The 25,186-nt window shown below is 33.3% G+C and overlaps 2 protein-coding genes across 2 annotated transcripts; both read left to right on the top strand.

The window, feature by feature from the left end:
- The first annotated feature begins 584 nt into the window (after nt 1-584).
- Nucleotides 585-5,004, top strand: LOC114099029 (olfactory receptor 5H17-like). Its single transcript, XM_027943247.2, has 2 exons — nt 585-592; nt 4,068-5,004. The coding sequence occupies exons 1-2, from the start codon at nt 585-587 to the stop codon at nt 5,002-5,004; spliced, it is 945 nt and encodes a 314-aa protein (XP_027799048.1).
- An 18,109-nt stretch (nt 5,005-23,113) lies between these two features.
- On the top strand, nt 23,114-24,040 carry LOC114099022 (olfactory receptor 5H8-like). Its single transcript, XM_027943239.2, has one exon. The coding sequence runs from the start codon at nt 23,114-23,116 to the stop codon at nt 24,038-24,040; it is 927 nt and encodes a 308-aa protein (XP_027799040.2).
- Nucleotides 24,041-25,186: the final 1,146 nt, after the last annotated feature.

Genomic DNA, 25,186 nt, shown 5'->3' with positions numbered 1-25,186 from the left:
CCAACATATGATTTGGTGGGTAACATAGCATCCATTTCATGATAAGAATCTCAGGTCACAGGTAAATTGGTGGTTCAAGATTAATCATTTCCTCTACTAAAGTTCAATCACATGCTAATGACTGTTTCTCATAAGGAGAGTGAATATTTGCTGAAACAGGGTTTGCTTCAACATCCTATGGTTCCACATTGTAATTCACCTAAATTGGCCTGCCACAGGCTCAACAAGCTTTCCTAAGTGCCATTTTCAATTGAAACACCACTGGACCCTAAATCGTATGACCCAAGTGATAGAACACCCTTCTCCTGTTTGAATTCCTCTTAAATGTAGCAATTGTTTGGGTCTCTTTGTAAGTGGGTCAGAGTGATACACCCAAATGGAATTAATGAAGTTAAAATCCAAATTCCTCATTAGAATTTTTGAATATTTTTGGTTGTTTATTTAGGAGCCAGATGCAATAACTTATGCTTTACCTGAGAAGGAATATATTGATGTATCTTATATCACTAAATCATGAGAAAATTCATTGAGATAGAAGGACTCTAGAATTTTATCTGATTTATTTCCCACTATTTGTCATAATAATGTCTAAGTGGTAAGTCTAGGGTTATTAATGTTTCTTTTCCATTAGGTTAATTAGCACAATATCACCAGTGGAAAGAACTAGCTTGGTGTCTTATGGAATGAGAAAGTGATTGCTATCCCTGAGAAAATATTCACAAATTATGTATCTGAATAGTCTTCTTTAGCTGCTACTACTAACAACTGCCTAATAAGATTTCTCCTCAAGTTTCAGCATAAAGTAGGAAGGCTAGGAATACTTTGGAGTTTTAAATTGCTTTTGCATGAACAACACTTATTTGGGATTGAATTCTGAATTCATAAAAGATGATGACCCACTTAAATTCATGTTTGAATGAGCTGAGAAGCATACTAATAAAAACACTGGGAATAGTGTATAAATGGAAGTTTCCATAAACATGTCATGAGTGCCCTTTGTGAGGAATAGCAATACTGTAATAAAGTACAATATTTTTCTTTTGTAGCTCTGGGGATCAAACCACGGCTCCTGTACATGCCAGGCAACCAGTTTTTTTGTTTTTTTTGTTGTTGTTGTTGTTTTGTTTTTGTTTTTTGTTAAAACTAAAACTGTTGACAGTGACTTGATATTTACGATTCCAGAGTTGGTGATGCCAGTGGGACAACCCAGAGTTCTAATACTTGTTCAAATCCACAGTGTCCAGTAGAACAACTTCACTTGTCCTACAGGGAACCCAATGGCACTCTCGGGAATTGCAGAACTTTATTCGTACCAATTTGAAGAAAGCACGCAGTTATACAACTAGTTGACTCTGTTCAAAGTCAATCTTATATAAGCATTTTCTTGAGATTGGGAAATTAAACACCTGAAATGAGTGAGTTTGCAAAGAATTGTTACTTTTGTTGTTATCAATCCTATACTATTATATTTTCTTTCTCTTTTATAAAGCCTAATAATTTTAAAGGATCTCCACAATCTCTTTCAATTTATTGGTAAGATAGAAATGAATTCTGAATTTTAAAATTATCTTTTTCTTTTTTATTAGAAATTGTCATTTATCTTATAACACTTTAGGTTGGGTTTGTAAGAGCCAGGTAAAATGGAAAATGGTGCACTATCTTCATATTCACTTCTGTGCTAAAATCTGAATAAGCAAAAATGCTGTAAGACTGATTTATTTCCTTTAGTGATGTGCCTATTATCTTGTTAATCTAACTATAATAGCTTTATTTGGTCATCTAGGATGTTAAATAATTCTAAATAGGTTAAATATTCAATTTGTACTTATTTTTACATGAAAAATATTTCTGATGATTCTGATAAAAAGACCCATTGTGTTTAATTATCCATATAGTCTAATTAATTTTTTAATTTATTAGTTCATTTTAGTTATATATAACAGAATCAATTTTGATATAGTTGTACAAGTATGGAATGTATATTATCCCAGTTATGATCTTATTCTGATGAATATACATGAAGATGGGTTTCACTGGGTTGTTTTCGTATATGTGCATAAGAAAATTATGTCAGATTCATTCCACTTTTTTTTTCCTATCCCTCTCCCTTCCCTTCAATCCCCTTTATATAGTCTACTGCACTTCTATTCTTCCCCTCATCTGCCCCTAATTATTGTGGGTTAGCTTCCTCATACCAGAGAAAACATTCAATGTTTGGCTTTCTGATTAAAATTTTTAAGATGTCACATAAATACTAGTTTTCTACTGTCACACCTTCTGAAGTATATTTTGGATCATTTATATGCATGTGGTAAGAAATAACATAAAAATGTTCTTACACTGCTCTTTATAGAACCTATGATTTAAGATGTCTTCACAAATTGAATGTGATTGCTTTTGATTATCTAGTGATTAGGAATTGACTGGAATACCCCTCTCTAAATGAAGTATACTCAACTCTCACCATTGCCACTGTTTATTTATATTGCTTTTTTAGGTTCCCATAACTGGTTACATGTTATTCTGCTAAAAGGGCTGTTGGGGGAGGAAAGTACTCTCAAGTTAAACAAGTAGAATTTCTAGAGGAAGTTCATTTCAGTTACTGTACTAACAAAGATAAGGAAACTTAAAAAGTCTTATCATGTATATTTTAGTTTTATCACATGATGTTTTTGTACACATTCATGTAGAGAAGTGATTGCTATATTCAAGCAGATGGTCATCCCATCATGTCATAGAGTTACTTTTTTGTTGCTATTTGTGGTGACATTACCTAAAACCTACTCTTTGGTCATATTATGAGTATGTAATGGAATATTATTAATCATTAAAACTGTAGCTTAAGTATTATGCTTATACTTAAATATAAAGCAACTTTAAAATTCAGTAATACTAGCAAAATTACTTTTAAATAGTTTTAAAGCAAGATTTTAAATCTTCTATTTTAAACAAAAATTCCTTAAGGGAAAAAAATGAACTTTGAATAGAAATAAAAGGATAAGATTCTTTTGGTTGACAACTATTAATGAATAATTCAGGCTTAAGACAAACATCTATATCCAAATATCTGAACCTTTTTTTAAATCTCACATTTTATGCTTATTCATGTGTGTCTGTTATTTTCTACCCATTTTTCTTCCTCTCTATTGTTTTCTTTTCACTCACCCCAAACTTTTTTTTAATACCTTTATTTTATTTATTTATTTTTATGTGGTGCTGAAGATCAAACCCAGGGCCTCTCACATGTGAAGTGATTGCTTCACTTCACTGAGCCACAACCACAGGGCCCCCAAATTCTTTTTCCACTTCTAATTCTCCTCTGCTTTTTTCTTCTCAACTTGTCTCATTTGATGACTCATTTTAAAATTTTATTGAAATGCTATGCAGTAAATAAATTTTATATTTGGTGGCATGCCAGATGAAAACACCAACTGCTCTGCATACAGCTCAGGGTGCACTCATACCATTTTCTTCACTGCACTTTCAATAACTCTCTGAACTTAATTCTATTGCCTAACAAAAACTGCTGTGTCTAAACTTACTGAAACTTTCTTAATTTCTACACTCCATTATCTCTGTTAATTCTCATCCCACTAGATCATTCACTGTTGTATTTAGCACCATTCTTCACTTTCCATGTTGTTTTGGTTTCTGTCCACAAAATCCCTTTTCCATTTTTACCTTTCCTTTTGGGATCACTCTGATCAGTATTTTATTTTCTGGTTTCTCTTTTTATCTCTTCTGTTGGGGGCTCTAAGGTTGTGATAAGAAATAATTTTGAATTAAATGGAAATTGGCTCAAAGCAAGAAATACTAGAGAAGTTGAAGGAATAAGCTGGACAGGGACAGACAAATGCAAAGATCCAATTAGTGGCAAAGATCATAAATAATATGTCAATTTTACTACTGTAGACCCCAAACATTCACCGACTATGCCATTGTGGCAGATGGAGGATGCATTTGCTGTAAAGTTGATATTATTGCCATAGGATGCTTTTGCAATTTTAATTCTCTCTTTCCCATGTACATTTTTACATTCACTTCATTTCATTACAGGTGACATTCAGTGAGGACATGGAAAAGGACAATGCAACTTTGGTGACAGAGTTTGTTCTCAGAGGACTGACACAACAACCACAGTGGAAACTCCCCCTGTTCCTACTGTTCTTGGCAATATACCTTATGACACTTGTGGGAAACCTTGGTCTGATTTCTCTGATCTGGAATGACCCTCAGCTTCACATCCCCATGTACCTTTTCCTTGGGAATTTAGCATTTGTGGATACTTGGTTGTCATCAACAGTGACCCCAAAGATGCTAATGAACTTATTAGACAAGAGCAAGATGATCTCTCTCCCTCAGTGCATGATACAATTTTTTTCCTTTGCAATTAGTGTGACCACAGAATGCTTTCTCCTGGCAGCAATGGCTTATGACCGCTATGTAGCCATATGTCAACCTTTACTGTATCCTGTGATTATGACCAATATACTATGCTTCCGACTACTGGTTTTATCATTTGTAGGTGGATTGCTTCATGCTATAATTCATGAAAGCTTTTTATTCAGATTAACCTTCTGTAATTCCAACATAGTACATCATTTTTATTGTGATGTTATACCATTATTAAAGATTTCCTGTACTGATCCTTCTCTTAATTATCTAATAATTTTTATTTTCTCTGGCTCAATACAAGTATTTAGCATTGTGACTATTCTTATTTCTTATTCACTAGTTCTCTTTACAATTTTAAGAAAGAAGTCTGAAAAAGGCATGAGGAAAGCCTTCTCTACCTGTGGAGCCCATCTCTTTTCTGTGACTTTATATTACGTCCCCCTTCTCTTCATGTATGTGCATCCTGCATCTTCACAAGCAGATGACCAAGATATGATCTTTTCTCTGTTTTACACTGTCATAATTCCTGTGTTAAACCCCATGATATACAGCCTGAGAAACAAGCAGGTCATAGATTCCCTGAAAAAAATGCTGAAAAGAAATATGTAGATCTCTTATTAATATTTATTCTCCTTTTATTAAAACAGTCACCAAATTGTGGAGGCAAATTGTGGATGTTTTCAATAGTACTAAATAGGTTTGTAATTATTATTGTTTTCAAAAATTAATGAGTTAATTTTGGAGACATTATTAACTTCTTAAATATTTGTTTATATTATTCATAGATAAACAATAAATATCAATCCAAGTGTTCATGTCATACTAGAGTAAGTAAGGCAAAAAAAAGTGAAAAGATTTTAGATAGTTTTATGTTCTTTTATTTTATACTGATATTTATATTGTTATTATTTATTTAGATTTATATATTTACAGAGATTATTAATATAGTGTACGTCCTCTCAAAAGAACCCAAGTATGATTCTTTATACATAATAGTGCTATATAGATAGGGGATCATATCATATTTGCTCTAGTGTGATTGCGTTTGTGTTTGAGTGAGCAAAAGAAAAACCCCAGGAAATCTACCAGTCACAAAAAGGGCTTTTCTTTTTTCTTTTTCTATTTTTGAGAAATAGTGACTTAGCCTTCTTGGAGTAACTGGACTCCCACATCACACCAAAAAAATTTGTATATAATTAGAAAGAAATTAAAGTAGTGAGTACAGTGATAAACCAAAAGAGAATGTTCTTATCTCAGTGTGCTTCTCTGAGTAAAGAGAAGAGGTGAGTTGCTTCTCTTTGTCTCTCTTGCTTTCTAAGTCCCTTTGCAGCTGTGTTTGTTTCTTTTGGACAATCCAAAGACCCTTACCAATATAGAAATTTAATAGATTAAAGAATTAAGTGTGGATGGCTATAGAAAAAAAGAAAACTGGCAGACTAGAAGGGAAAAGTTTTGAAACTTCCTAAAAAAAAAAAAAAAGAAAAAAGAAAAAAATAATAGCATTTAAAGATTATTGAAATGTGTTGTTCACATAAAGGAACTTTAGATGCATTTTGCAAAAGTTTCAAGCATTGGTAAAATTATGTGACCAATAGTGCCCAGGGTGTGGCTGGGAAAGAAAAAAATCCTTGGATGTTGTCTGTACTCACTCTGCATATTATTTAAATATAATGAGTGGTTCATCTACAGTTCTATCCTTGCCATTTACCTCTCCACATTGAAATTCCGTGCATTTTCTACTGATATAACTGAGTCCCTCTTCCTAAAAAAATACTCTCCTGTGTTTCCAAACTCTAGTTTCTCATCTCTTTCATCCTGCTGATCAACTCTCTTTCCTCCTTATACCCAAGTCTCAGATTAAATCATGTCTCTCTTTTAGAGGATTGTCATTGCTACCAGATTATATGCATGTGTGTTATAGGTACTTGGATCTGCTGAGGTTTTTTTTTCTTCATGAGTATGTACAGATTATATGATAGACATGTAGATGTGCCTATATAAATATAAATAAACATATAGGTTTACTCCAGACCCTAGTTTTGCTCATGGAAGCTAGCATTATTTGTTTCTTATGAATGTAACTTTGGTTTACCTCTGCAATGTCTTCCTACACAATTCTCCAAATGAAACCTATATTATAACTAAAATGAGTTACTGAAAGTTTTCTGTGTATACTTCCCTCTGAGGTAATGCTTTTTTCTTATAGGACTGTCAGCACAGAATTCCTCCTCCCCCAACTACCCCTTTCTATTTTACGATTGTGATGATATGCCTTCCTCTAATACTATCTGCCATGAGAAACTTTCATGATGTATTTTCAGATTATTGAAAAGAGGATACAACTACTTACACACTTAAAACATTTAGAGTTTATTTATTATTCTTAAGCAGACTCATCCGTGGATAATACTTATTTGGGCTCCAAAATTTCTTTATAGATTAAAATCGGTAATTCCTACAATTCTTTACATTACGGCATGCACAGCACAGTGGCTTACATACGTGAAGGCTTACATAAGTATCTGTGAAATATTTTTAAAATCACAGTGAACGTAATGCACAAATGCATGAATTCAGGAAGGATGCACCCCCTTTTTTTTCAATTTTAAAATGATTTCAAGTAAATTTCTAGGCCTAGAATGATTGTTGCATGTCAATCTACCTTAAGTTTCTTTTTTAAAAAAAATATTTTTAGTTGTAGATGGACACAATATTTTTATGTGGTGCTGAGGATTGAATTCAGTGCCTCAAATGTGCTAGGCAAGCCCTCTACCACTGAGCTCCAGCTCTAGCTCCATACTTTAAGTTCCTTTAACACTAAATCACTGTACACTGAAAATGACTTATGTGTTTTCTTCTTTCTAGGAGTAAGTCCTGGGATATAATGTGACAAAATTCCAGGGATAAAATATCTAGCAACATGTTTATTCTAAAGGACATGAAAAATTGCAGTATTTTAACCAAATGAGTTTTACGTTCATTTCTGGAGATCCATATCACAAGATTAAAAGCTATCACTTTCCCCATTTTTGTTTCCTTGAGGGATGCCATCAAATCCCAGGAAATCGAAGGAAAGGACCAAATTCAAGCAACTGTCCAACTCTCTTCCCATAGAACCCATGTTGTTGTATATAAATTGTTTGCTGACTTTTATTGCTGAATACTTTTTCCATTGTACTCATGGTGTCCTGTCATCTAGATATTTGGTCACTTATTCATTATTATAACATACAAAAAAACTAATAAACATAATCAACTATTTCATCCACTGTTATGACTGTCTATGAGAAGGTTGAAATGAAGGTGAATATATGGTATGCAACCCGTGGAGTCTTGCTTTAGCTCTGGTGAGTCTGGAATAAGCAATTAGGAGCTTCTCAGAAATTTGAATTTTTTCTGCAGACTCTTCTTGTTCAAGACAGGTTTACATTTCCTCTCTTCTTTAGTAAAATTCCACTACTTTACACTCAAAGAATTCACAGCAGTAGCATGGTGATGTCAAACCATTCTCACTTACATTATAAATTTTTTCCTTTATATACATCATTCTTCTTATTTCAGAGGGAGTCTGAAAAGAGGTAAAATCAAAACTTTTGTCAAGCCATTATTATTGACAAGATATTCAACATTTGGCTTTTTGCTTTTCAATAAATTGTGAATATGCATGTATAGTTTAATGAATGTTTAGATTTAGAGGATGCTGTAATTTAGCTAACTTCACTCAATTGTTTCTAATACTGCATATGCTGTATTAAAAATCATCTCATGAAAATTTGATTACATAAAAGACATGATTTTTTGGCTTCAGTTTACTCACATTGAAGTTTTCTGGATTTTCTTTCTTTTTAATTTTATTTGTTCTAATTAATTATACATGGCAGTAGAATAAATTTTGACACAGCATCCATGAATGGAGTATAGCTTCTAATTCTTCTGATTGTACATGATGTAGGCTCTCCCTGGTCCTCTAGACACATATGCACCTAAGCTATTAAAGTCCAATTCATTCTGTTATCTTCTTACCCTATAAATCCTCCCCTCTATTCACTCCTTTTTATCTAATCCAAAGTACTTCTATTCTTCCCTAGCCTCTGACCCCTTACTGTGAATTAACATCTGCATATCACAGAAAACATTTGGTTTTTGGTTTGGGGGGATTGGCATATTTCTCTTAGCATGATCTTCTCCAGCTCCACTCATTTACTGGCAAATGTCATAATTTCATTCATATTTAAGGCTGAGTAATATTCCATTATGTAAACATATTTTCCTTATTCATTCATCTGTTGTAAGGTATTTAGTTTGGTTCAATAGTTTAGCTATTGTGAGTTGAGCTGCTATAAATATTGATGTGTCTGCATTACTGTAATATGCTGATTTTAAGTCCTTTGGGTATAAACAGAGGAGTGGGATAGCTGGGTCAAATAGTGGTTCCATTTTGAGTTTTCTTAGGAATGTCCATACTGCTTTCCATAATGGTTGTACCAATTTGCAGTCCCATCAGCAATCTATGAGTGTACCTCCCTCCCCGACATCCTCGCCAATCCTTATTATTGCTTGTATTGTTGATAATTGTCATTCACTACAGTGAGATAAAATTTTAGTTTTAATTTGCACTAATCTAATTGCTAGAGATATTGGACATTATCCCATATATTTGTTGATCAATTGTATTTCTTCTTCTGTGAATTGTCTACTCAGTTCCATAGCCCTTTTATTGATTGGGTTATATATTTATTTTTGTATTAAGCTTTTTGTGCTCTTTATATATTCTGGAGATTAATGCTCTTTCTATCTGAGGTGCCCATGGTAAAAATTTTCCCCCATTCTGTAGGCTTTCTCTTCACTTTTTTAATTGTTACCTTTGCTGAGAAGAAGTTTTTAGTTTGAAACCATCTCATTTATTAATTCTTGATTTTACTTTTTGTGCTTTAGGAGACTTTTCCAGGAAGTCGGGTCCTAAGTAACCAAGGTGAAGATTCGGGACTATTTTTTCTTATATTAGGTGCAGGGTCTCGGTTCTAGTGCCTAAGTCTTTGATCCACTTTGATTTGATTTTTGTGCATGGTGAGAGATAGAGGTTTAATTTCACTTGCTACATATGGATTTCCAGTTTTCCCAGCACCATTTGTTGAAGAGGCTATCTTTTCTCCTATGAATATTTTTGGTGCCTTTGTCTAGTATGAGATAACTGTATTCATGTGGGTTTATCTCCGTGTCTTCTATTGTGTATCATTGGTCTACATGTTTGTTTCAGTTCCAATACTATGTCATCTTTTTAACTATGGCCCTGTAGTATAGTTTACTGTCTGGTATTGTGAGTCCTTCTGCTTCACTCTTCTTGCTAAGGATTGCTTTGGCTATTCTGGGTCTCTTATTTTTCCAAATAAATTTCATGATTGCTTTTTCTAGTTCTATGAAGAATGTCATTTGGGATTTAAATAATAATTGCATTAAATCTTTATAACACTTTTGGTTGTATGGCCATTTTGACAGTATTAATTCTGCTTATCCAAGAACATGGGAGAATTTTCCATTTTCTAAGGTCTTCTTCAATTTCTTTCTTTAGTGTCCTGTAGTATTTATTGTAGAGGTCTTTTACCTCTTTTGTTAGATTGATTTCCAAGTATTTGTTTTTGAGGCTACTAAGAATGGGGTAGTTTTCCTAATTTCTCTTTCAGTGGATTTGTCATTGATATGTTGGAGTGCATTTTATTTATGCATGTTAATTTTATCTCCTGCTACTTTGCTGAATTTTTGTATGAGTTCTAGAAGTTTTCTGTTGAAATTTTGTGAATTTTCTAAGTGAAGAATCATGTTATCAGCAAATAGTGATAGTTCAAGTTGTTTACTTTCCTTAGAAGAAGCTTTTTAATTTAAATCCATCCAATTTATTGATGGGCAAAGACATACATGGGCTGAAGGTGAAAGGATAGGAAAAAACATATGACTAATATGGATTGTGTAAACAAGCAGGGGTTTCCATCCTCATCTCAGATAAAGTAGACTTCAAGCCAAAGTTAATCAAAAGAGACAAAGAAGGACATTTTATACTACTTACTGGAAGTATATACTAGTAGGACATAACAATTATAAATATTTGTGCCCCAAACAATGGAGCATCTATATACATCAAACAAACCCTTCTCAATTTCAATAATCAAATAGACCACAACACAGTAATGCTGAATGACTTTAACACACTTATCTCACTACTGGATAGATCTTCCAAACAAAAACTGAATAAAGAAACTATAGAACTAAATACTACAATCAATAATTTAGACTTAACAGACATGTGTAGAATATTTCATCCATCAACTAGTGAATATACTTTCTTCTTAGCAGCACATGGCTCCTACTCTAAAATAGATCATATCTTATGCCATAAAGCAACTCTTAGTAAATACAAAAAAGAGAGATAATACCCTGTATTCAATCAGATAACAATGGATTAAATTAGAAATCAATGATAAAGTAAAAAATAGAAGTGACTCTAAGAAATGGGGACAAAATAATACACTATTGAATGATGAATGGATAGTAGAATAAATCAAGGATGAAATACAAAAATTTTGAGAGGTAGATGAGAACACTGATACAACATATCAAAATCTTTGGAACACTATGAAGGCAGTACTAAGAGGAAAGTTTATTGCACTGAGAGCATTCATTAAAAGAATAAAAAATCAACAACTAAATGACCTAACACTACATTTCAAAGCCCTAGAAAAAAAATAATCAACACCAAAAGCAGAAGACAGAAAATAATTAAAATCAGAACTTAAGTCAATGAAATTTAAAGAAAAAAAAAACAATTGAAAAAAATGACAAAACAAAAAGTTGGTTCTTTGGAGAAATAAATGAAATAGATAAACTCCTGGCCAAGCTAATGAAGAGAAAAAGAGAGAAAACTCAAATTACTAAAATACAAGATGAAAAAGGAAATATAACAAAGGAAATGTCTGAGATACAGAAGATAATTAGACACTATTTTGAAAATTCATACTCTAATAAAATAGAAATATAGAAGACATCAACACATTCCTAGAGACATATGATCTACCCAAACTGAATGAAGAGGCCATACACAATGTAAACAGATCAGTTGCAAGTAATGAAATATAAGATGCCATCAAAAGCCTACAAACAAAGAAAAACCCACAACCAGAAAATTTCCCATCTGAGTTCTACAGGACTTTAAAAAAAGAATTAGCACCAATACTCCTCAAAGTATTCCATGAATTACAAAAAAAAAAAAAAAAAAAGGGGGGGGGAATCCTTCCAAACTTATTCTATGAGGCTAATATCACCCTGATACCAAAACCAGACAAAGACACATCAAGGAAAGAAAACTTCAGACCAATATCCCTGATGAACATAATGCAAAAATTCTCAATAAAATTCTGGCAAATTGCTTATTAAAATGATAGCGCACCACAATCAAGTGGGTTTCATTCCAGGGATGCAGGGTTGATTCAACATATGGAAATCAATAAGCATAATTCATCATATTATTATACTTAAAATGAAAAGTCATATGATCATCTCAATAGATGCAAAAAAAGCATTTAACAAAATACAGCACAACTTCATGTTCAAAACACTAGAAAAACTAAGGATAGTAGAAATGCACCTAAATATTATAAAAGCTATGCATACTAAACCCAAGGCCAGAATCATTCTAAACAGAGAAAAATTGAAAGCATTCACTCTAAAAACTGGAGAAGACAAGGATATCCTCTTTCACCACTTCTATTAAACATCATCCTTGAAACTCTAGCAAGAGCAACTAGAGAGAAGAAAGAAATTAAGGAAGTACAAACAGATAAGAACTCAAATGATCACTATTTGCTGATGACATGATTCTATATCTTGAAGATCCCAAAAAATCCCACTAGAAAACTTCTAGAACTAATAAATGAATACAGTAAAGTAGCAGGATATAAAATCAACCACCTATAAATCAAATGTATTCCTATATATCAGTGATAAATCCACTGAAAGAGAAATTTGGAAAAATATCCTATTCACAATAGCCTCAAATAAAATAAAATACCTGGGAATCAATCTAATAAAAAAGGTGAAAGACGTCTACAATGAAAACTACAAGAAACTAAAGAAAGAAATTGAAGACAACTGCAGAAGATGGAAAGACCTCCCATGCTCCTGAATAGGCAGAATTAATATTGTCGTAATGGTCATACTACCAAAAGCATTATACAGATTTAATACAATTCCTATTAAAATCCCAATTCTTCATAGAAATGAAAAAAACATTCATCAAAATTATTTTATAAAATAAGAGGACCAGAATAGCCTTAGCAAGAGAAATGAAGCAGGAAGTATCATAATACCAGACTTTAAACTATACTACAGAGCTATACTAACAAAAATGGCATGGTATTGGCACAAAAATAGACTTGTAGAACAATGTTACAGAATAGAGACAAACACACATAAATATGGTTATCTCATACTAAACAAAGGTGCCAAAAACATTCACTGGAGAAGAGATAGCCTATTCAACAAATTGTGCTGGGAAAACTGGAAATTCATATGTAGCAAAATGAAATTAAACCTCTATCTCTCATCCTGCACAAAAATCAACTCAAAGTGGATCAAAGACTTAGGCACTAGAACAGAGACCTTGCACTTAAGAGAAGAAAATGAGCCCTAATCTTCACCATGTAGGCCTAGGATCTGACTTCCTTAACAAAACCACTGAAGAACAAGAAGTAAAATAAAGTATCAATAAATTGGATGGATTTAAATTAAAAAATCTTCTTCTAAGGAAAGTAAACAATCAACAATTTGAGAAGAGAGCCTACAGATTGGAAGAAAATCTTTACTACATGCACTTCTGATAAACCATTAATCTCTAGGATATATAAAGAACACAAAAACTATAACACCAGAAAAACAAATAACCCAATTAATAACTGGGCTAAGGAAGTGAGCAGACACCTCACAAAAGAAGAAATACAACTGATCAAAAAATATATGAAAAAGTGTTCAACATCTCTAGCAATTAAAAAAAATCAAAACTACACGAAGATTTCATCACAGTCCATTCAGAATGGGAATCATCAAGAATACAGGCAACAATAAATGTTGGTGAGAATGTGGAGGAAAATGTACACTCATACATTTCTGGTGGGACTACAAATTGGTACAACCACTATGGAAAGCAGTATGGAGATTCCTCAGAAAACTTGGAATGGAACCACCATTGGACCCAGCTATCCCACTTCTTGGTTTATACCCAAGGGACATGAAATGCAGCCACATCAATGTTTATAGCAGCTCAATTCACAATAGCTAAATGATAGAGTCAACCTAAGTGTTTTTCAACAGATGAATGGATAAAGAAAATGTGATATATATATATATATATATATATATATATATATATATATATATTATATATATACAATGGAATATTAGTCATCTATAAAGAATAATGAAATTATGACATTTGCCAATAATGGATGGAGTCGGAAAATATTGTGCTATACAAAATAAGCCAATCTCAAAAACCAAATGCTGAATGTTTTCTCTGATATGCTGATGCTAATTCACATTAAGACGAGCAGAGCACTAGAGAAGAATGGAGTTACCTTAGATTAGGTAGAAAAAAGTGAAGGAAGGGAAGGGGAGGTGATGTGGGGATAGGAAAGATGGTAGAACAAAACAGACATTATTTCTTTATGTATATATGTGACTGCATAACCAATATGATTCTACAACATGTACACTCAGAAAAATGAGAAATTATATCCTATCTATGTATGATATATCAAAGTACATAAATGTATTCTACTGTCATGTGTAACTAATTAAAAGAAATTAAAAGCTTTAAAAAACAGATTCAGCTTTTCTCTTGATATCAACCTTTTGTGACAATCCACATACAACACACGTTTCCTCATTTTGCACATGAATCTAGGCCTATCCAAATACATTTCTCAAAATTTTCTCATCACCAACTTTTTATTCAGGTTCCATTCAAATCCCTAACATTCCAATCAAACCATTTGTTATAGCTTGTGAATTGGTATATAATTGCATTCTGGCCATTTGTATTCTAAGTAAATCTAACAACTGAAAATATTGCTTTAGCTTTGGCTTGCCAGGAGAATTTTTCTTAAAATATCTTGCAGAAAAGTCCCATACTCTGTTGGCAGTTCTATAGCCTTGCACTTTGAGGTCATTTATGCACATCAGGCAGAAATGTCTGTAAAATAGGCCTGTGTATTTTTTTCCTCTGTCAAGTGACCACATTTGCAGCCACATGTGCAAATTGGGTGAGAGAAGGCAGTATTAGAACAGTGGGACTGTGGGAATTTGTTCAATTCAAGTAATTTTGTTTTCCCTTCCGCTTATTTTAATCTCAAACATATATACATCACATTTGATGACGGAGTGGTAATAACTATGCTCACTGAATGGACTGGTGGGTCAGGTAGCATCAATTTTGTGATGGGAAGCTCAGGTCCCAGGGTAACTTGATGGCCCATGATTAAATATTACCTATCCTAAAGCCCACTAACAAGCTCATGGCCATTTCTCATAAGGCGAGTGATTATTTGCTGAGGAGAAAAGGGTCCACCCTATAGTTGACTTATACAGGCTTGCCAAAGACTCCAACAAGCATTCTTTTGTTCTTTTATTTTATTCTTTAAAGCACCACTGGATGCTAAGTCATATGATATATATAACAGAACACAGCCTCTTATACAGTGTTCTCTTGAATTTCTCTCAAATACAGCAGTTCTTTGGGTCACTTGTTAAGTGGGTTAGTGCAATACACCCATGTGGCATTAATGGCCTCCAAATCCAAAAATATTATTAGACTTTTGGTTGTTTGAAGGGCCAGATGTGGCAACTTATGCTTTACCTTGGAAGAATTATCTTGGTATGTCTCATATTATCCAGTTATTATAAATTTCACTAAGGTAGAAGCCCTCTGAATTTTGGTCTGATTTATTTCTCATACTTGAGTAGAATAATGGCCAAGCAGTATGTCTAGAATGGTTGGTGGTTTCTCTCAGTAGATCTACTCAGCACAGTATCACCCATGGAAAAGACTAGTGTGATATCTTATGGGAGGAAAGGCAACCAATATCCCTGAGGAAGTATTTGCAAATTGTGTACCTGATAAAACTTTTAGATATGGAATATGTGAAGAAATCTCTAAATTAATAATTATAAAACAAATAACCCAATTAGAATTTGAACAAAAGGCAGTTAGTATAAGCAAAAATAACCAAAATGGGAGCAGACCTCAACAGATCAGCAAGGTGTCTTTATTAAGCAGCAATGGAATGGCACATTTTCAGGGGATAAAATGGTAACTGGTTATAAGAGGGGTCTGGGTTTTTTCTATAGGTTTTAGTGAGAGTTAATAATAGCAGAATGTTTAGTGTGACTTAATCATTAGAGAATTGGGTAGTCAAAAAACTAGTTGTGCAGGTTAAAAATCTAACTCAGGAAAACAGCTATAAAACCTCAAAACTCATTCTAACTCAGGGAAACAGTTGCAAGAGCTTGAAACTCATTGTCACTGGGATAAAAACTTAGAGCCCAGAGCCCATTTGTTTCCTTCCCTCCCAAACTCAGTGTTACTGGTGAAGGATGAAAACTCGGAGCCTGCACTCATTGCTCATATTCTTCCTGCTGGATCCATTGTTACCCAGAGCTTCACTGTTTGCTTTTATCCTTCCAGGACCCATCAGCAATTGGAAAGGGTGAAAGTTCAGAGCCCATTGATCAGTATCTGACTCCTCCCTTCAGGACCCAATGTAACTGGGAAGAGATAAATGTTTGCCTTCTTCCCCCCTCTCTCCTCCCAGGCTATAATGTCCTGCTGTCTTCCTGGGGATTGTTTGGTGCAATGTTATTTTTCATACCCTTTAAAGACAAATAGCTTTAAGTGAATATTATCAAAGGTCAAATAATGTTAAGAGGATGAATCTAAGCACTGTTTACTCATCATCTCATTTAATCTTCATGATAACTCAATTAGTGAAATTTAGACCAATTAATAGAGATAGGGAAGAGAAAGGATTGAGGAAAAGAATGCAAGGTGTCTGAAGTATTACCAGATAAGAAAGAGAATGAAAGTTTGAATGCAATCTAACTTGGAGTATGAAGAAGTGACAGGCATTGAAGTTTGGTGGAGTTAGAACAGATGAGCCACAGAGTCAGCTTGGAGTAGTAAGAGGAGGCCAGTTCTCACAAGGCCTTATAAGCAATATCACCTGCAATATAAAGTCAAATCAGTGTTCAAGTCAGAAAGTAAATTTTGTGGAGCAAGATTGGAGATGGAGAGAGGATATCTGAAACTTGTTCAGTAATCTAAGTGAAAGTGTATGATTGTAGCCTGTGCTCATTTACAGGAATGAGGATTTAATTCTAAAGTAGCAGCTGTTAGACTTGGAGACTGGTTAAACATGAGATGTCAGGAGAGACTGACAATATCCGCTTTATATCTCTGGGTAGCTGAGGATGTCATCCCAAGAATATGGATTACCTGATGATAAGCAGGCACTAAGAGGATTGCAGAAGGTGAAGTTGGGTAGGTGTCAGGTGAGATTTGAATAAGATATGAGCTGAAGAGAAAGTTTTGGTGGTCTTTGGCATATAACCTGTACAAAACCACAAAAATGGAAAATTTATAAAGTAAAAAGATAAAGGAAAAGAAAAAGGGATCTAGAAAAGAATACTAAAACCCATCCCTATTTAAGGATGAACCAGAGGACAGGAGACTGAGAAGGAATGATACTGAAGAGTTGTCCAAATGTAAGGAAGAAATAGGGACATCACAAAAGCCAAAGGAAGAAAGTGATCACCCCCAAAAAAGGGGTGTGTGTATATGTGACAGTCCCCAGTGTAACTGATACAAGTTACATAAGCAGTAAAAGGTTTCCATGCTACTCACTGAAAGGCTGTGAGTGTCTTGATGGATGTCATTTCAGTGGGATGTTGAGGACAGACAAAAGTGCAGGAGGCTGAGAATCAAATGGAAAGTGAACCATTAGATGAGCTATCATTCTAGAAGTGAAACATATCCCTGTCATTCCTAAAACAGGAAAGTAATGCAAGATCTAGCCTATAATTTTTAATTTCCTCGTACCCTTCCTGGGAGAGTGACCTTAGCAGACTGACACAAGAATAAGTAGAACATATGTTGGGTTGGCCCAAAATGGCTGTAGTTAGGGTCCCTTGATGGGACTTCTGGATGGCTATGTTGATTCTTTCTTTGTTTTAATTTGTTCCTTTTAGATATACATGACAGAAGAGTATAGTTTGACATGCATACATAAAGTACAAATTATTCTAATTAGGATCTTATTCTAGTGGTTGTACATGATGTGGAGTTTCACAATTTTATTATACAGCCAGGGCTAGGAACTGGCTATGTCATGGTTAGTCAAAGCCAGAAACACTCTGATTCAGCTACATACACCAAATTTCATAAATACTAGCTTGTGAGCATTTACCCCCTTATGTAATCTATTGGCAGTGTGCCTTCTTTGTTTTACCTGCATATAAAAAGAAGCTATGGAAAAGATTCAGGGGTTCATGGGGGTGAAATGGAGGCAAAATGGAACTGGCTGAGGGCGGAAGCTAAAGCTGGAGACTGGAGCTATGGCCACTACTGAATTTAAGGCATGTCTACTACCCTAACTGCATCATCTTCTTCCACCTGCTGCAATCCTGAATCTGTTTCTTGGGTCAGGTCTCCAGCACAACAACATAGAAATTAGACTGTGTACCAGGAAGAAGGAAGATAATTTTTTAACCTTAATAAGAGTGATATTATAATTTAGCTTCTGTGCTTATTTAAAGGGGTAGAATACTTGACTTCTGAAGAACTAAAGGCTTTAACAGACTAAAAATGTGTTCGAGAAAACCGGAAAACAACTTCCCTACTCCTCAAAGATAAGTTAAATGAAGCTATCCAATAGTTATTATCTGCAGAGCTTTTTCAGCATCTTTGCCAACCATGTAGATATATTGGTGTCAATACATAAGAAGAACAATTTTAAAATGTTTTTATTAGTCCCTTACCATTATGTATAGCAGTGGGTGCATTTTGACATATTCATAAATACATATAATATATATATATATATATAGTTTGCTTTCAGTCCCCAGTACTTCCTCTTTCCCTTTCCTCATTTCTCTCCCTTTCTTCTGATTTATTGTTATTTTTTCTATTTATTCATTTATTTTAACTGATGCACTATATTTATATATAGTTATATATAAAAGTGGAATGCATAGTGATATCTTCATAGATGCACATAGCATAATTTGATCAACTTCACTCCCTAGTTCTTCCTCTTTTCCTCCCTTCATTTCCTCTAGTCTACTGATCTTTCTTCTATTTTTTAGAAATTTCCATTTTTTTTAATTCCTTTGTTCTCTTAGCTTCCACACATAGGAGTAAACATTGGAATTCTGACTTTCTGATTCTGGCTTATTTCCCTTGTATTTGCTCACACCGGATAAGTCTTTTCCAATATAACTTCGTTTACCTCTATAATTATTTCTCTACAATATTTATGAAACCTGTGTTAGAGCCAAAATGTATTACTAAACCAACTGGACACTTTACACTTACCACCCTATACTTCTGTCCATACAGTTGTCTCCAGAAAGAATTCCATGGTACTGCAAAACCAACCTAATTCATTTGCAGTTGAAATGTATTTTTTTCTTAAGGTCTACCTCAATTCTACCACTTGAAGAAAATAGTGTTATTTCTTTCAAAATGACTGAAGAAGAATATATTAAATAGCTGAGAGTTCCGGCCATGAAGTGTGGTCAAACAATTAGTATGATCGTTTAGTTTGATATCTCTACCAGGAAAAGCCAATTAGTGTCCATAACTTTTGCAAATATCTGATGAAAGATTGGTTTATGTATAGGATCCACAACAAGCTCTCAAAATATGTAAAAAGAAATTTATTATTCTGATTAAAAATAGCTAAAAACTCAGAGACAACTCACTGAAGATACATATGCATGTCAAATAAGGGCATAAAGACATACTGGACATCATTAGTAATTTGGTACATGTAAATTCAAACCTCAAGGATATATCAAGATTTATATATTAAAATGAATACAACCATATGGAGTGGCGCACACCTGTAATTCCATCAGCTCAGGAGGCTGAGACAAGAGAATCGCAAGTTCAAAATCCAGACCCTGTCTCTAAATAAAATACAAAATAGGGCTGGGGATGTTGCTCAGTGGTCAAGTTCCTCTGAGTTCAATCCCTGGTACCCACTCCAAAATAAATACAGTTGAAAATATTATCTACATCAGAACTAGTAATAAAGAACTTTAATCATCAAAAATAGGCAACAAAGTGAATGAAGAATTACATAATTTTTAAGAGTACAGTTGATTTCAGTCAAATTTTGATTAGAGTAATACCTACCTCTGTACAATATTTTGTTTACTCCACTTTTGAGCACAGTATTCACAGAGCTTTCCCCTACATATATTTTCACTAGCAAAATTATAAGTCAGTTAATTGACTAATTAAACTTCCAAAAAACATGTCATTTTTTTTGCCCCTTCTTACTAGTGGTGATTAAGCTAAAATAACAACAAACCAACAAATTATTATTGTGTAGGTATTTGCATACCACTGTTCAGGTATCATATCTAAATGCCACAATAAGTAAATTGTTCTTTTCTGAATGAATGTTTATTGAATTCAATTAAACCCAAAGTGAAGATGAGAACATGTGAATATCATGTTAAAAATTTCTCAGAAAATTTCCTGTAAGTTAGACTTGACAACAATATGCAAGAATCACTTGCATGTGCCAAGTGTCCATAGGCATCACTGTGTTACAAAAAAAATGAATCCTGGGCCTCAGCCCACAACCACTAAAACAGAATCTGTATTTTAACAAGATCTCTGTGAAGTTTCTAGGCATTGAGGTTTGACAAGCAGAGTTGTATGAGAGCTCCTATAGAGTCTCTGTCTTTTTCCTTTTCCTTTGATCCTCTTTCTGACCTCAGCCTGAAAAATTACTCATTAGATTTCAGCTTAAACTGTTGTATCCAAGTATAGGTCTGAAAATTGAGCTATAGCTTTTATGATGAAACTCTTATTTTTATAAGGTCCTCAGTAGAATCTACAACTTTAGCCTTATTAAAACCATATTTTAATGAGCTCAAACAAAGCCATATAAGCAACCCATTCTGAAAAATCCATTTTAGATAGGAATTAAAATTTACTTCAACATGTAAGAAGTTCCATCTGTGATACAAAGTAGTGGCATAAAGTAAAATACCAATTGTCAAATCTAGAACTGTTGATAGCAACTTAATGATTTTGACTCTAAAGTCTGTAATACCCCGTGGAACACTGTGAACTTCTTTGAAGAGTGTCCAAATAAGCAATGCCCAGTAGAACTGTTTTACTGTGTCCTAAAGGGAATACTCTTATTCTCTTAGAAAATTTAATTCCCCATTCCTTTCTCTTTTGGGAAAAAGCACATAGTGGTACAATTGGTTGATTCTGTTTTAGAGGGCAAATTTATGTACATAACATTTCTCAGCTTGGAAAATGATGACTTCAAAATGAATTGGTGTGACCAGGATTGCTTCCTATATTTTAGTCTTTTTTATATTATAATAGTATTTTTTTCTATTTTATAAAGTCTAAAACTTGAAAAAAATCTTTATAAGGCAAAGGTAAGATAAAAATTATTTCTATAATATTCATTATGTTTTATACAGAATATTAAATTTTGTTAATTTTTAATAATTTATGATCAGGTTTAAAATATGACAAAATAGATAAATGGAAATGGAAAACTATTAATGACTTTTCTGTGTAGGTTATTTTCATGATGAAAGTATATATAAGTAAAATACCTATGTGGAAGAGTCTTCTATTCCATTTGGTGATTTTTTTTTATACTGCTAACCTAAATACAATGAATTATAAGATACATTTTGATGAATCACAGCAATAATTTAGAACTAGGTTTAAAGATTGCATTATAATGTTTTTTATATAATATACATCTTTGATGATTCTGATGAGAAGGTTCATGCTGTTTAATTACATATCATTACAAAAACTTTTAAGGTATCAAATGTTATTTTCTTTCAATCACTTTCTAAAATAAATTCATTGAAAAATATAATATATTATATATATTTATATTTATATATTAAATATATATGTTATATACAATATAATATCTGCACTTTTGGTTTTCATCAAATTTAATAAACATTCACAAATCACTTACTCTGATAGCAATTTCTGTTCACTCAGTGTCCTCCTAGAGTATTTGCTTTGGCCTTTGGCACTGTGTCACCTAAGCATCCCTCATTTGATGTACATGTTAAGTCACTCAACTTTCCAGTTTTACTCTTGTTTCTCTCTCTCTCTCTCTCTCTCTCTCTCTCTCTCTCTCTCTCTCTCTCTCTTCTCAACCTCCTCTCCTCAATATCTTTCTTCTGATCTCTCTTTTCTCTTTTTTGTTTGAGCCAGGGACTCTTAGGTGCAACACAAAATGAGTTATTTGAATTGAATATTGGTTATAACATAAAAAGACTAGGAAGACTGGAAAAATCAAGAGTAAAATTGAAAAGAAAAAGAGTAAATAAAGCAGCCAGTCAATAGCCAAAATCATTTCCCAATATCAGCTCAATGGACTCTGCTGTCACTGCTGTAGAATAGAACTTTCAAATATCACACCTCAAGCTCTCAGTGCTATTGTTGAGTGTGGAAGACATTTGTGTAGGCTAAATATTCATGGTTTTGCTGAAGTTCCAAAATTATCTTCTGTCTCTTTTCCTTCATTTTCTAATCTCCAAATTCCAAATGTATAGTGGGCTCATGTGAATGACCAACTTTGGGTTGTTTGTCTTCACTCTAGGTCCAGTAGGGCCAGGAATGTGAGTCTATGAGTCTCTAGCTGTAAATGGATGGAGCCACTATTCATAATCAGTAGTGATGTGTAGAAAAGGGATTTAGCTTTGATCCATCTAATAAATCACACACACACACATACACACACACACACACACACACTTTATAACCTCTTTAACATAACTTTCTCACATTTCTTTCCTCTCTCTGACTTTTTCATTTGTACAGTCTTCAATGCACAGCACAATCATAACTATACCTTCATTTATTCCAAGGACTTCTATGTCTTTTAACAATGGAATTATACTTCTAATAATAACATGTCAGAACAATTATTTAAAGACAATTTACAAGTCACTATGTGTCTTAAATTTTTCATTGCATAACTATTGCCAGATTAAAAAAAGATAAAGGATTTCACACCATTTTCAAGTAATTTTATAGTCCTATATTTACAAAGATTTTTTTTTTTATTATTCCTACATCTGTGTATCAGGTTCTGGACTTTTCTAGAAAACTCAATAGTGGCTGAATAGTTTTAATACACAGGCTTTCCCTTTTTTCTCAAATTTGTTTATTTCTGAATATTCAGTGAAATGAGATAGCTGCATTTCCCATTCCTTCCATTCTCCCCAAATTCTTTCCATTAATTACACAAAAATAAACATATATAAGAGTATTCTAATAAGTCAATGGTTTTATTTTAACTCCTTTCCAAATAGTCTTCACTTTAAAGTACTTAAAGTATGGTCTTTTTGTATTTATTGCACTTCATTTCAGAGCATATTCATGGAAGACATGGAAAACAAAAATGCCACATTGCTGACAGAGTTTGTTCTCACAGGACTCCCTCATCACCAAGACTGGAAAATCCTCCTGTTCCTGGTATTCCTGGTGATATACCTCACCACCATGGTGGGCAACCTTGGTCTGATCGTTCTCATATGGAAGGACCATCACCTTCACATCCCCATGTACTTTTTCCTTGGGAGTTTAGCTTTTGTTGATGCTTGGTTGTCATCCACAGTTACACCCAAAATGCTGGCCAATTTGTTAGTCAAAAGCAAGATCTCTCTTTCTGAATGTATGATTCAATTTTTTTCCTTTGGAATCAGTGCAACCACAGAATGTTTTCTCTTGGCAGCAATGGCTTATGATCGCTATGTAGCCATATGCAAACCATTACTTTATCCAGTGATAATAACCCATAGACTCTGCATTAGGCTATTAACTTTGTCATTTGTAGGTGGTTTTCTTCATGCCTTACTTCATGAAAGTTTTTTATTCAGATTAACCTTCTGTAATTCCAATATAATATATCACTTTTATTGTGACATTATACCATTGTTTAAGATTTCATGTACTGATCCCTCCATTAATATTCTAATGCTTTTTATTTTCTCTGGTTCAATTCAAGTATTCACCATTATGGTTGTTCTTGTCTCTTATACATTTGTTCTCCTTACAATCTTAAAAAAGAAGTCTATCAAAAGCATAAAGAAAGCCTTTTCTACCTGTGGAGCTCATCTCTTATCTGTGTCTTTATATTATGGTACTCTTCTCTTCATGTATGTGCGCCCTGCATCTCCACAAGCAGATGAGCAAGACATGATGGACTCTTTGTTTTACACAGTCATAATTCCTGTGTTAAATCCAATTATCTACAGCCTCAGAAATAAGCAAGTCATATATTCACTAACAAAAATATTAAAAAGAAATTTTTAGATCTCATTATCTTTTCTCCATTTAGTATAAAACTGTCATAGAATATTTCCAATTACATATTTCTTTATTTTGGAATTGCTCCAGACTTTTTCAATTATAATTCTCCTGTCTTTTATTTTACTCTATTAAATCAAATCTTTTATCAATTTCTATGACTTCAAGTGCTATACCTAATAAAATTCTTGAAATATTAGTATCTTTTCAATTTGAAAACATTCAAAGAATGAATGAAGACATTTTACTGGATTACTGTTCTTCTTACTGTGACTTGATTGATGTACTAACTGCTAAAAAGTAGTACAATTCATTTCAAAATTACCTGAGGGGTTATGTAATACACCTGACAGTGTGTTCAGACTAGAAATTCGTATCAGGTTTACTCTATTGTGTTGAGAGTTCGTGTTACTAAAGAGATGAGCAGATAAAAATTGCAAAAAAAAATATTTTAACATATTTTATAGGGGAAAAACAAAATTCAAATGTAATTATTAAAAATTTTGACAATGAAGGCAGAGTGAAACTCCAAGAGAATGTTCTTAGCTCAGTCTGTTTCTATGAGTGAGAAGAAGTGACTTGCCTCTCGTTGTCTATAATGTCTTCAAAGGCCTTTTGCAGCATTATTTGCATGAATAACAGGCAAAGTAAAAATTTTCAATAATTCAAAAAACTAATAGTTGAGATTGAAGATTTGGTGTGTATGTGAAGAAGGTGAGTGACAGAATAGGAAGAAAATTCAGGAAAAAAATGAAATAGGAAGAGGAAATCAGCACTATCACAAAAGTTATTAGAATGTAAAAATCATATTTGTTTAAATTAATATGACCATGGCTTTAAATGAATATTATCAAAGTTAAAATAATGTTAAGAGAGGACATCATAGTTTTCAGTGATTGTCTGGGAAAATGACCACACTTAGATACTTTGTGCCTGAAAAATTGTTACATGCTAACTTTACTCAGACTTCACATTCTCAAATATAATGAGTGCACTAACTTTATGCCTACTCTGCCTTCCCTTGCAATACTGAAATTTCATTTATATTCTCACCAATAGCAATCAGGATCTCACTCTAAAAGTTATTCACCTATGTGTTATTCAAAATTCTACTTACTTATATCCTCCACCCTGATTATATGGTTATATTTC

Source organism: Marmota flaviventris, chromosome 8 (genome assembly GCF_047511675.1).
Source record: "Marmota flaviventris isolate mMarFla1 chromosome 8, mMarFla1.hap1, whole genome shotgun sequence".
NCBI lineage: Eukaryota > Metazoa > Chordata > Mammalia > Rodentia > Sciuridae > Marmota > Marmota flaviventris.
Note: the sequence above shows the minus strand (reverse complement) of the source record. Positions and strands in the feature narration are given on the sequence as shown.